This window comes from Hyla sarda, chromosome 4, assembly GCF_029499605.1.
Source record: "Hyla sarda isolate aHylSar1 chromosome 4, aHylSar1.hap1, whole genome shotgun sequence".
Lineage (NCBI taxonomy): Eukaryota > Metazoa > Chordata > Amphibia > Anura > Hylidae > Hyla > Hyla sarda.
In genome coordinates, this window is record NC_079192.1 from 191,430,894 (window position 1) to 191,444,938 (window position 14,045).

Sequence of the window (14,045 nt, forward strand, 5' to 3'; positions counted from 1 at the left end):
GAATGTCATGTTGACTACTTTGAGGGGTGCAGTTTTCATATTGGGGTCCATTATAGGATATTTCCAACATTAGGAACCCTCATTCACTTAAAAATGTAACTGGTCCCTGAAAAACTGCTGGTATACTTTGAAGCCCTCTGATGTCTTCAAAAAGTATTAACATGTCAACTTTATGATGCCAACATAAAGTAGACATATTGTATATGTGAATCAATATGTAATTTGACATGTCCATTCTTACAAGTTAGAAAAATGCAACATTTTCTAATTTTTCCTGAAATTTTAGAATTTTTCACCAAGAAATAATGCAAGTAGAGATGAGCGAACTAACAGTAAATTCGATTCGTCACGAACTTCTCGGCGCGGTAATTGATGACTTATCCTGCATAAATTAGTTCAGCTTTCAGGTGCTCCAGCCCTTCCGGAACTCCTGAAAGCTCAACTAATTTATGCAGGATAAGTCATCAACTGCCGAATCAAAAAGTTCGTAATGAATCGAATTTACTGTAAGTTCGCTCATCTCTAAATGCAAGTATCGACGAAAATTTACCACTAACAAAAGTAGAATATTTCACAAAAAAACTATGACCTTAGGGTCATAATGAGCTCCGTCCCCAAGGGGATAAGGGTACGTTTACATGTATGCAGATTTGATGCTCAGGATTTTCTGCTGCAAATTTCAATGTAAACTAAATGACTGAGCACAGCTTCTAATCGGCAGTTACAAATCCTGCACATCAAATCTGTACCCTTAACCCCTTAAGCCCAGTTGGGCCTTAAATGGGCATTGTCATGAAAACAAAAAATTTATATGTTGCAGTACTTAAGTACTACAACACATCTCTAATATAGTTTAATAAAAAAAAGTGATTTTAAAACAGTTTAAAATCACTTAAATTCGGCCACTAGGGGTCGCCCTCCTAGTGGCCGAATGCATTCTGCAGTGACGTCACTACAGAATTTCGACTCATTTCAGCCTGGCAAATGAGTCGAAATTCATTCACTGCGCGCTGTCTTCCTGTCAATCAAACAGGCAGGAAGCCAGCGCAGTAAAGTCCAGGAGCAGCCGCCCTGGCCGCAGCAGGCACGCAGCCTGTACCTCAGCCAAGTTGGAGTGTGCACTCTCTCTCTGCAGACTCCGGTAACTGAATTGGATTCCCCGGCACGTCCTGCATCCGGATTCCCTGTTTCTTCACAGCTCGCCGCGCAGCGCAGAGTTCGCGGTCCCAGCTTCTTCTCCCCATCTGAGCGACCGGAGGTGAGGAGGTTGGTATGAATGGGTGCCTCCAGTTGTTTCCCCACTACAACTGCCAGCATGCCCTGTAAGCCAATAGATGTCAGGGCATGCTGGGCGTTGTAGTTGTGAAACAGCTGGAGGCACCCTGTTAGAACTAAGGGCGGAAGTCGACTCCAGCAGGCATCAGTGACGTGGTGCCTGCTGGGGAAGTCTGCCAGGTAGTGAACACACTACCAGGCAGACAAAATGGCATTTATTAGTCAATAAATATAAAAATAAAGGCAGGGAGGGGGTTAGGGATAGAAGGGCAATAGGCAGGGACAGGAAAAAAAAAAAAAGAAAAAAAAAAAAAAAAAAGGAGGGTTGGTGGGAGCTACCCTTTAAGGACTCAGACAATTTTATTTTTCCGTTTTCGTTTTTTCCTCCTCCAAAAAAAATCATAACTCATATTTTCATCCACAGACTAGTATGAGGGCTTTTTTGTTTGCGCGACCAGTTGTCCGTTGTAATGCCACTCACTCACTTTACCAAAAAATGTATGGCGCAACTTAAAAAAAATACTACTATTTGTGTGGGGAAGTTAAAAAGAAAACCGCAATTTTGCTAATTTTGGAAGGTTTCGTTTTCACGCCGTACAATTTACGGTAAAAATGACGAGTTCTTTATTCTTTGGGTCAATACGATTAAAAATGATACCCATGATAACATACTTTTCTATTACTGTTGCGATAAAAAAAAAATCTCCTTATTTTGAAGACCTATAACTCATTTTTCCATATAAGCGGCGGTATGGGGGCTCATTTTTTTACGCCGTGATCTGTACTTTTTATTACCATATTTGCTAATATAAAACTTTTAATCAATTTTTTATAATTTTTTGGGAATAAAATGTTATAAAAAGGCAGCTATTTTGGACTTTTTTTTAACATTCACGCCGTTCAACGTATCATTAACATTTTATTTTAGTACTTAAGATATTTAGGCACGCAGCGATAACAAATCTGTATATAAAATATTTTTTCTCTATCGGCTCCATTGGGGACACAGACCATGGGTGTATGCTGCTGTCTCTAGGAGGTGTGACACTATGGCAACAAAAAAAGTTGGCTCCTTTCAGCAGGATATACCCGCCTCCAGGCCCTGAGCTAATCAGTTTTAGCTTAGTGTCTAAGGAGGTAGACACGGTCTGGAGTTCTCTCCAGACCAGGTCTTATGTTTTATTATTTTCCTAGATTTAGGGATGTGTGAGTTTTTTTATTCCGTTTTTTCCTGTTTTCAGGTGGGGACTCGAACTGCGGCTCACTTTTTCCCCATTGCGATTGAGGGGGCACAGACATTGCGTATATGCGCTGTTCACCCCCTCTCGCCAACGGTCAGCGCCTGGGGTTGTACCTCATGGGTCCGGGTCCCCCCCATCTCCCTGCTTGCCTCGCTCGCACATGGTAGCCCGGCATGATGGGCGTGAGAACTGTATTCAGGCACCATGGCCAGCTCCCTCCCTCAGCAGCCGTGGCTGCCGACTTTCACTTGCGAGTGCCGGCTTCAGTCTCAGCCGCATCTTGCGCCTGTCTCTCCTTCCCGACGGCAGCGTGTAAAAGCTGCCGACTGTGTTTTCACCCGCTCTCTTCGCATTGTGCTCGCACATGCGACCGCATATGGGCTTAGGACTGAGAGCGGGCGCTATTATCTCCCGGCCACATGTTCTCAGCCGCGGGCTCTGCCCGGTCTTAAGTCCCGCCCACCTGCGAGCCGCGGCTGCGACTTTCACCATTTTGAATGTGCAGCTTCGGCTGCATATGGCTGTCATCGGCAGCGGAGGCTGCCGGCGGTGTGTTCGCCCGCTCCCATCCCCTGTCATTCACATAGGTGTTTGGGGCCAGGAGCGGGCAACATTATCGGCCGCATGTACTTTGACCGCGGGCCCTGTACGGACTTAGCTCCGCCCACCCGTGGCAGGCAGGGATTCCTCAGAGCGCGCAAATTATCTGTGGTGTGTGCGCGCGGAGAGGGATTTTTCAGAGCCAATCAGTGATGCCCTTGCTGGGTGAGACTTATGTTCGAGCCCAGACAGGTTCCTCCCTCTAAACAGCTTGGGAGGTTACTTATTACACCTTTAGGGGCTGTAACGCTAAAATGTATGGTTCTGCTGAACCCGTTTGTTCTACCTACACACACTGCTTCCCCAGACCCCCCTGTGAAGGGCTCTAGTTCTGTGAGGACTGCATTTGGAGGGATCCTCCCTACTCCGGCCCTTCAGAGGGTTCCGCTCTCCCCCTATACTGACGCTCTTGCAGAGTCATAAGGGTGTTTCATATGTCTCATCCCTAGAGTCTCCTGGCAGGCACGGGCGCTCCCCTCACAGGCATCGCCCTCTTACTCCAGCTGGTAGCAAGCGTCGCTCCCCTAGAGGACGCTCCTATGGTCGCAGCTCTGGTTCTCCAGACCCGCGTACCAGGTCAGTTTCTCCCTCTTCCAGGGCCACCTCACACGTTCCCATTCACCTGGAGAACTTGTGGTTGAAGTTTCCGATTCGGCCTCTGATTCAGAGGACCGCATGGATATGTCGGACATGATGCACTCATTGGTTTTGGGCATAAGGAGACACCTTCCATCTAGAGGACCCAGGAACTTCGGGCATGGCTCCAGAAGTTACCTTTCATTGTGCCCGACCTCTTCCAGGGCTGCCACACCTCGTTCCCATTCACCTGGAGAACTTGTGGATGAGGTTTCTGCTTCGGCCTCCGACTCAGAGGACCGCACGGATATGCCTGATGTGGTGTACTCATTGGTTTCGGCCATAAAGAGACAACTTCCAGTTAAAGGACCCAGGAACTTCGGACGTAGCTCCAAAAGTCTCCTTTCTTCGTACCCGACCGGCACTCAAGACTTTCAGCTCTCTCGCTGAATTTGACGTCCTGCTGGAATCCGCCTGGAGGCGTCCTGACAAGAAGTTTCAGGAAACGAAGGTTCAAGCGCGGTATTCCCTCGCCAAGGACCTCATTGCTCGGTGGACCTCCTCTCCAACTGTGGATCTACCGGTCTCCCGCCTCTCTAAGGCAACTGTCCGGCCGTTGACAGATACGGCTGCCTTTCAGGATCCAGCGGACAAAAAAGGTGGGGACTTTGGCAAAATTTGCCTATTAGACAGCAGGTTCCTTTCTTCCTGCTTTTGCTTCTGCCTGGGTGTCAGATGCCCTTCCAGTATGGTCAGCCAGGTAGTATTCAGGATTCCTCCGGAGGATCTATCTGAACTAGCTCTCCGATGCTCCTCAGCCGGAGTTTTTTCTGTGTTCTGCTCCCATGCGCAGCCGCTGTGCTGCCTTTGCCACAGGCTACCTGGTAGCCATGTGGCTTATAGCCTGAATGCCGACACAGCCTTCAGGAAGGGAGGCGACGGGCGGTAAGAGTTCCTTATACCTCTGGATAAGGCTCGCAGAACCAATTTCCATTGGAAGTCCTCCTTCTGGTCCTGCAGACCTTTGGTTCCAACAAAGGGTCCAGTCTGGCGCCTTCACGGGTAGAGGGCTCCCCCCTTCCGGACCCATCCCACCCATAGGCCTTCCTCGGCCTGAAGGGTCGCCCCACCAACCTTTTCTTGGGTGGTTGGTCGGCTCTTACTATTCCGGCCTGGACCACGCACATTCAGGATCCCTGGGTCAGGGATGTGGTAGTCAACGGATACAGGATCGAATTTTCTTCCCTTCCTTGGGATTGCCTTTTTCTTTCCTGGACCCGCTGGTTCCCCTCTCTAGCGAAGGCAGTTCGGGGCACACTCCAGCTCTTTTTTTATCCAGGGAGTCATTGTTCAGGCTCCTTCAGGGGAACGTTCGAGGTTTATTCCAACCTCTTTTTTGGCCCCTAAGGAAGGAGTTTCTGTTCGACCAATCTTGGTTCTAGAGTATCTCAGCCAGCATCTTCTGCTTTTCCATTCCGAATGGAGTCTCTCCCTTCGGTGCTGGCGTCCATGGTTCAAGGGGAGTTTTCGCTCCTCGGTGGACATCAAAGATGCCAGCCTCCACGTCTCATTGTTTCCCGGTCATCAGCGGTACCTCCGCTTTGCAGTTCCCGGACGGTCATTTCTACCGTGGCTCTCTATTTCGGTCTGGCCACTTCTCCGCGGACCCTTTCCAAGTCCTGGCGCCTGTGATAGCCCTTTAATACGGACATCAGTTGTTTCCGTGATCCCTGACTTGGACGACCTCCTGATCAGAGCTCCAGCCAGGGCCCAGATCCTGGAGAGTCTTGGTCTCAACCGCCAGTCCTTGTCTCACCTCGGTTGGATGGTCTATCGGGACAAGTCCAACCGCTCTGCTGGGGCTCCAGTTCGACGCAGCCTCTGCCCGCTTTCGTCTCCGCCGAACAATCGCCCGACTCTTATCTAGAGTCCTGCTCCAGTTTTCCATTCCCTTTTGCATGAAGGTCCTGGGTCGGTTGGTGGAGGCCGTGCCATTTGCCCACTTTCATTACAGACTTTCTTCACCTGCTGATTCTCTTCTGGTGAGACAGGTCTCCATTAGCTCTCGACAGTCTTGTCAGTCCCTTCAATGGTGGCTTCGTTTTCCCCCTGATTTTTCAGGGGCGCTCCTTCCTGCCCCTCCCTGCCTGTCTGTCGGGCTGGGGAGGCGTTTTCAGTGACCGGCCGGTCTGGGGCCTTGGCCCCCGAGAAGCCCTTTTTCCCCCTTCAACATGTTGGGGTCTAGGGCAATTTTTTCTTTTATTGATTCTTGGAAATTTCCCTTCTGGGCGGAACTGAGGTTTCCGGCCATTTCAGCTACCTTCTTTCCGGCCGTCCCTGGGATGTGGTTTTCTCGGTTGGTCCTCAGTCGTCCAAGACGAGTGGTCCCCACATCCAGGGGTGTTTGCAGGGATCTTAAAAAAAAAACCAAAAAAAAAAACAACCCCTGGAGCGCTCCTGGCGTGGACCTCGGCTTGTCCCGCCACAACCGTAGCAATCCTCTCTTGGTCGGGCTTTGCCCTACCTTATCTGTTTAGTGGTTGGTCGTTGCCCTACCTTGTCTGTTTTTCATCCCCTTGCTCTCTTTTCGGGGTTCTGAGGAAACTCCTAGTAGGGAGTTCCCGCCATTCTCGTGGCCCAGCCGTGGTTCGTCATCATGGTCAGACTCCTGAACGACTTAACGGTGCGCCTTCCCTATTGTCCAGTCCTCCTAGCTCAGGTCTCCTGTGCCACCCTATTTACCGTCTCTGCTTTGCTGATGTGTAGGTTGAGACCGCGGTTCTGAGGACCCACGGTTTCTCTTCCCAAGTGGTTCGCGCCTTCCTCTGCAAGACTTGTCACCACACCTGGCGGTCTTGTTTTCATTGGTGTGAAACTCAGCTTTTTTTTCCGGTCGCGGTTTTCCTTCCCGACCCCTTTCCAGTCGGGGCTGGCTTTCAGCTTCCTTAAAGGTCAAGGTTCGGTCTTTTCCATTCAACGTCCTCTGACGTTCAATTATCATGTCCGAACCTGGTTCAGGGAGTGGCAAAAGCTGCCCCTCCTTATCAGTCCCCTTTTCCCTTGGGACTTCTACTTTGTAGTTTTCTCCTGCCGTTCTTCCTTCCTGGTTGTATACCAGGACAAGTTGTTTTCCGTCCAAGTCCGTCGTCCTTACCTGAGATGGTTTTTGACTTTTTCATCTCAATGAGAACATCGTCCTACAGTCCTTTTTTCCGGCCCCTTCTCATCTCTGGAAGCGTTTGTTCCACAACCTGGTTGTGGTGAGGGCTGTTCGGACTTCTCTCAGTGAGTCACTCTTTCCTTTAGTCAGTGTGACCCCCTTTTTTTCTTTTTCCAGAAGGTCGTTGTATAGAACAACCTGATTCTACGACCACCATTTTTCGGTGGATCCGGTCTGCTCTTTTTTGGGAGCTTAACGCTGCAAGGGGAAGATCCCACCCTTCAGGGGTTTGGCTCATTACACCCGTTTTTCGGGGCATCCTGGGCCCTCTGATACGTGGCTTCGGCCTTGCGGTTCTGTAAGGCGTCCACATGGTCGTCTTTGTACACTTTCTCAAGGTGCTACCAGATTCATGCCTTCGCATTGGTTGATGCTACTCTGAGCTGTAAGATGTTGCAGACTGCGGTGGTCCAACCGTCCACCTGTATGATTCCTTACCCACCCAAGGGACGGCTTTGGTACGTCCCATAGTCTGTGTCCCCCAATGGAGCCGATAGAGAAAAGGAGATTTTTTTATGCTTACCGTAAAATCTCTCTCGAAGGATCCATTGGGGGAACACAGCTTCCGCCCTTTTTTGGGTTTCTCTTTGGTTCTCTGTCCGAGGGTGTGTTCAGTTATGTTTTTTCTTCTGGTTCTCGGACAGTTCGTGTTTTTTCCTTAACCTGTCGGTCTTCTCCTATTGCTCTGGTACTAAAACTTATTAGCTCAGGGCCTGGAGGCGGGTATATCCTGTTGGGAGGAGCTGACTTTTTTGTTGCCATAGTATCACACCTCCTAGAGACAGCAGCATACACCCATGGTCTGTGTCCCCCAATGGATCCTTCGAGAAAGATTTTACGGTAAGCATAAAAAAAATCTCCTTTTTAACACTTTTTTTGGGGGTGAAATAGGGAAAATGGGACAATTTATGTTTTTATAGGGGAGGGGGTTTTTCATATTTTTTTTTTAAACTTTAGTAGTCCCCATAGGGGTCTATTTATAGCAATCATTCGATTGCTAATACTGTTCAATGCTATGTATAGGACATAGCACTGATCAGGGTAATCGGTCATCTTCTGCTCTGATCTGCGGGAAGATCAGAGCAGAAGACGCCGGGAAGGCAGCGGAGGCAGGTGAGGGGACCTCCGTCTGCCGTGCTGGATGATAGGATCGCCACGGCAGCGCTGCGGGCAATCCGATCATCCATTTTAGTGACCGCGTTGCTGCAGATGCCGTGATTGCTTTTGATCACAGCATCTGAGGGGTTAATGGCGGAAATTCGCGGGATCGCGGATGTCCGCCATTACCGGTGGGGGTCCCTGGCTGCGATCAGCAGCCGGGACCTGCCGCATATTATCCGGGCATCGCTCCGATGCTCGCGGTTATGCTTAGGACGTAAATGTATGTCTGGTGCGTTAAGTACCAGCTCACCAGGACGTACATTTACGTCCTGCATCGTTGAGGGGTTAAAGGAGAAATCTCATGTATAATTTCTTTTCTTTTAGATCGCAGGGGGTCCGAGCGCTGTGGCCCCCCGTGATAGTCTGCATGGAGCCCCTGTGCTGTAGCACAGGAGCGCGTCACGACTCTCACGCCAGAAGTGGAGATCGGCACGCCCCCTCCATATAGTTCTATAGGGGAGCCGTTCGGCAATCTTTGCACACATCACGGCCGTTCCCCCTGCTCCATGAGCTAGGCCGAGAGCTGCCGCGATGTTCGAGTATACTGCGCAAGCGCGCTGCGACTAGCACATCGCAGTGTGTCTGCTTGTAGCGGCGTATTGCCGCTCCAAGCAGGCACACGTAAAGCCACCATGCAGGGATCCTTCAGCGGCGGATCTGCAGCATAAAATACGCTGTGGGTCCGCTCTTGTGAATGTACCCCAAGAGTGCATTCACATGTGCGTATTGTTGCAGCTGATTTTCCTACCCCCATTTAAGTTAATGGGCAGCAAATTCTGCAGCAAAAATACGCACATGAACGGACCCTAAGGGTATGCATATTTTGCTGAAATGCTTAGCAAAATCGGGTGCAGAAAATCTGCTGCAATATACACGTGTGAACGTACTCTAGATTTAGTAATTCTGCTCCAAAATGTGTAAAACACCTATAACCATGTCTCATTGTTAAGAATTACACGTTCAGGTGCAGAAGAGACACGTCCATTCTTAAAATGCATTACAACTTAGGATTCCAATGAATTCAAAGAAGGCACTAAAAATACATAAAAAGTCTTTAATACACTTAAATGCCTCAAACAGTACATGCATAATACACGCATACTTCAGAAGCATTTTTGCCTTTATATACGCGTGTATGTTTCTGCTTCTGTTTCATACTATGCAAATCCAGAGTCATTGAAAAAGAAGTGGTAGAATAGGGTGAAGTATTTCAAACATAAATGTTTTATTTTTTGATGTTCAAGAGAAAAATTTAAATCAGAACTTACCAATGTACCATAAGGGCCAACATGAAATCTTATAATACGTACTGATTATTTTTCCAGACCTGAAAAAAAGAAAGCATTTTCAATTTTAGTATGAATATGGTCAACGATATTCCTCAGCAGAGTTTAAAAGGGTATTAAAAGGAAATCTGTCACCAGTGTCACCAGCACTAATCTGTCTGTACCAACAGGTAGTGCAGGTGACAACGGTACTTACCTTTTCCCGGTCAATGCATCTCCGGTAATCTCCTCTGTTAACCTCAGCTCTGGCCAGGCTTGGGGTACGGGTGGAGCTGAAGTTAACGGAGGAGATTACCGGAGATCCTCTGCACGGAACGGGACATGGTAAGTACCTTTGTCATCAGTGTCACCTGCACTACCTGTCGGTACCGACAGGTAGTGCAGGTGACACTGATAACTAGGGATTTCCCGATACCGATACTGGTATCGGGGCCGATACTATCCATTTGCATGGTATCAGGGACTCGTTTAATGTCCCCGATACCTGCTGCCCCGTTGTCTCGTCCTCCGGTCCGTGTCATGTCGTCCTATGAAGGAGCATCCACCTCCTCCCCTGCGCACAGCGTAACGCTACAGAGGAAGCAGAGTGACTTATATGTCACATGCTCCTCCATAGGACGACATGATACGGACCAGAGGACGGGGCAGTGGAGCGGCAGCACCAGACAGAGGTGGTGAGCTGCATGCAAGGAGGAGGCTGCTACTTATTAAAAGGGCGGGGCGGTGGGGCTGCTGCCGTCTAAAGGGGGGGGGGGGCTGCTGCCATCTAAACGGGGGGGGGGGGGGGGGGCCTGCTGCTGCTGCTGTCTAAACGGGGGGCTGCTACTTAGGTCTACAAGGGGATACGTACCTGTACGCCCTGCGCCCGGTGTTTAAAACCGGTTCGGTCCTGGCTGCTATTCATAGCCGGGACCCTGGACTAATAGAGCGCGACACGACGATCGGTGCCACGCGCTATTAACCCTTCAGACGTTGAGATCGTCGCTCTGAAAATGAAAGTAAACGCTTTCCGGGAGCTCAGTCGGGCTGATCGGGACTCTCGCAATAAAATCGCGATGTCCCGATCAGCTATGACGCGAGCGGAGACCTCCTTACCTTGCTCCGTCACGTCCGATCGGCGTTTGATCGCTCCAAGCCTGAGCTACAGGCTTGAGCAATCGAGCCCCTATCTCGCTGATCCATGCAAAGCTACGGCTTTGCAGGGATGAGCGGTAAAAGATCAGTGTGCAGTGTTATAGGCCCCTATGGGAGCTATAACAATGAAAAAAAAAAAAAAAAAGCACGGTTAATGGCGCACTCGCAAAAAAAATTCCAAAGTCCAAAATAGCGTATTATTGGTCACTTTTTATATATAAAAAAATAAAATGAATAAAAAGCGATCAAAAAGTCCGATCAATGCAAAAATGGTACCGATATAAACTTCAGAACACGGTGCAAAAAAGTCCTCATACTGGCCCGTACGCAGAAAAGTAAAGTTATAGGGGGTCAGAAGATTACAATTTTAAATGTATAAATTTTCCTGCATGTAGTTTTTTCAGAAGAACGACAAAATCAAACCTATATAAGGCTTGGTTCACAACACGTTTTGTTAACTACAGTTCCCGTATGCGGCAGGGAGGAGGGGGGGCGGGGCTTAATCGCGGCGCCCGCACTCTGCCGTATTTGGGAACCGTATTTAATGCATGTCTATGAGCCGACCGGAGTGAACCGCAGCCTCCGGTCGGCTTAGTTTTCAGCCGTATGCGGTTTCCGGACCGCAGGCAAAAACGTGGTGTGAACCCAGCCTAAGTAGGGTTTCATTTTAACCGTATGGACCAAGAGAATAAAGATAAGGTGTCATTTTTACCAAAAAAATGCACTGCGTAGAAACGGAAGCCCCCCAAAAGTTACAAATTGAAATTTTCTTTTAAATTTTGTTGCCCAATTAATTTTTTTTCCGTTTCGCCGTGGATTTTTGGGTAAAATGACTAATGTCACTGCAAAGTAGAATTGGTGGCACAAAAAATAAGCCTTCATATGGAATTTTATGTGCAAAATTGAAAGCGATATGATTTTTACAAGGTGATGAGGAAAAAATCAAAATGCAAAAACTGAAAAACGCTGAGTCCTTAAGGTGATATACAAACACACACAGTCATGGCTGTAAATGTTGATACCCCTGAAATTTCCCTGATACCCCTGAAAGTCTTTCTCACAGAAAAGTATTGCAGTGACATATGTTTTGCTATACACATGTTTAGTCCCTTTGTGTGTATGTACCCTAAAAACACTACACTAAAAAATTTAAATGGTAAAACACTACATATACTGAGCCTCCAGCTGTTGCAAAACAACAACTGACAGCATTTCCAGATGGCCAATGACTGTCCAGGCATGCTGGGAGTTTAGCAACAGCTGGAGGCACCCTGTTTGGGAATCACTGGCATAGAATACCCCTATGTCCACCCCTATGTATTCCCCAATTTAGTCCTCAAATGCGCATGGCGCTCTCTCACTTTGGAGCCCTGTCTTATTTCAAGGAAACAGTTTAGGGCCACATTTGAGGTATTTCCGTATTCGGGAGTAATTGCGTAACATTTTGGGGCCTACACCAGCCTGTTAGTGTAAAATTATTATTATAATTTTTTTTTACACTAACAGGCTGGTGTTGCCCCATACTTTTTTTTATTTTCACAAGCGGTAAAAAAAAAAAAAAAAAAAAAAAAAAAAAAAAAGACCCCCCAAAATTTGTAACGCAATATGTTGGCGTAAAATGCTCTGCGGACACACGGACACACAACAAGGCTCAGGAGTGAGAGCGCACTATTTACATTTGAGGCCTAAATTGGTGATTTGCACAGGGGTGGCTGATTTTACAGCGGTTCTGACATAAACGCAAAAAAATACCCACGTGACCCCATTTTGGAAACTACACCCCTCACGGAACGTAACAAGGGGTATAGTGAGCCTTAACACCCCACAGGTGTTTGACGAATTTTAGTTAAAGATGGATGGGAAAAGGATAAAAAAAAAAAAAAATTCTTTAACTAAAATGCTGCTGTTACCTTAAATGTTTCATTTTCACAAGGGAAAAAAGCCCCCCAAAATTTGTAACCCCATTTCTTCTAAGAATATACCCCATATGTGAATGTAAAGTGCTGGCGCACTACAATGCTCAGAAGAGAAGGAGCACCATTGAGTTTTGGAGAGAAAATTTGTTAGGAATTTAAGGCAACATGTGTTTACAAAGCCCCCATAGTGCCAGAACAATGGACCCCCCACGTGACCCCATTTTGGAAACTACACCCCTCACATAATGTAATAAGGGGCACAGTGAGCACTTACACCCCACAGGTGTCTGACAAATTTTTGGAACAGTGGTCCGTGAAAGTGAAAAATTTAATTTTTCATTTGCACAGCCCACTGTACCAAAGATCTGTCAAACGCCAGTGGGGTGTAAATACTCACTGCACCCCTTATTAAATTCTGTGAGGGGTGTAGTTTCCAAAATGGTTTCACATGTGTGGGGGAGGGTGTCCACAGTTCTGGCACCACAGGGGGGCTTTGTGAACACACATGGTCCCTGACTACCATTCCAACCAAATTCTCTCTCCAAAAGCTCAATGAAATGGGGTTACAAATTTTTTTTTACATTTTTTTTTGGGGGGGGGGGGCGCATTTTCTCCTATTACCCCTTGAAAAACTAAAATTTGGGGGGAAAAAATGCATTTTAGTGAATTTTTTATTAAAATTTACAAATCCAAATTTACCGAAAAGTCCTCAAACACAAGTGGGGTGTTAAGGCTCAATGGACCCCTTGTTATGTGCCTTGAGGGGTGTAGTTTCCAAAATAGTATGCCATGTGTTTTTTTTTTTTCTATTCTGGCACCATAGGGGCTTCTTAAAGGACAACTGCAGCGGCATTACACTCATCCCCTATCCACAGGATAGGGGATAAGTGTTTGATCGCGGGGGGTCCGACCCCGATCTCCACAACGGGGTGCCGCCATAAGCACTCATGGTGAGCGCTAAGGCGCGTAGCGTCGACCTAGAGGTCGACTGTGACGCCGCGTCTCCTCCCCGTCCCCATACAGTTCTATGGGGGATGCGGTGAGGCATGAATGCTGCCTCCCCGCCTCTCCCATAGAGATGTATGGAGGAGGTGTGCCGGCCGCAACGTCATGCTGCGGCTGGCACGCCCCATGCACGGAGAGCCGCGGCCCCGTACAGGAGATCGCCGGGGGCCCCAGCGTTCGGACCCCCCCCCCCCCCCCCCCGCGATCAAACACTTATCCCCTATCTTGAGTATAGGGAATAAGTGTTTGTAACGCTGCAGATTTCCTTTAAATGTGACATGCCCCCCAAAAACCATTTCAGAAAAACTCACTCTCCAAAATCCCACTGTCGCTCCTTCCCTTCTGAGCCCTCTAGTGCACCCACAGAGCACTTGACATCCAAATGAGATATTTCCTTACTCAAGAGAAATTGGGTTACAAATATTAGGAAGATTTTTCTCTCCTTCAAAAACTGGGTCTACAAGAACATGCGAGTGTAAAAAAAATGTTGCTATTCCTGTGAAACACCTAAAGGGTTAACACACTTACTGAATGTCATTTTGAATACTTTGGGGGGGTGCAGTTTTTATAATGGGGTCATTTATGGGGTATTTCTAATATGAAGACCCCTCAAATCCACTTCAAACCTGAA

At 47.9% G+C, this 14,045-nt stretch overlaps 2 protein-coding genes across 4 annotated transcripts in view; one reads left to right on the forward strand and one right to left on the reverse strand.

Moving 5' to 3' along the window:
* TMEM209 (transmembrane protein 209) overlaps positions 1-14,045 on the reverse strand; it is a 90,406-nt gene that overhangs the window by 65,420 nt on the left and 10,941 nt on the right. For all 3 annotated transcript variants that reach the window (XM_056573163.1, XM_056573164.1, XM_056573162.1), the window contains exon 3: positions 9,342-9,400. In XM_056573163.1, the coding sequence (XP_056429138.1) occupies positions 9,342-9,400 (59 nt within the window). The remainder of the gene's footprint in view (positions 1-9,341; positions 9,401-14,045) is intronic.
* LOC130368850 (carboxypeptidase A2-like) overlaps positions 1-14,045 on the forward strand; it is a 52,625-nt gene that overhangs the window by 9,705 nt on the left and 28,875 nt on the right. The window lies entirely within an intron of this gene.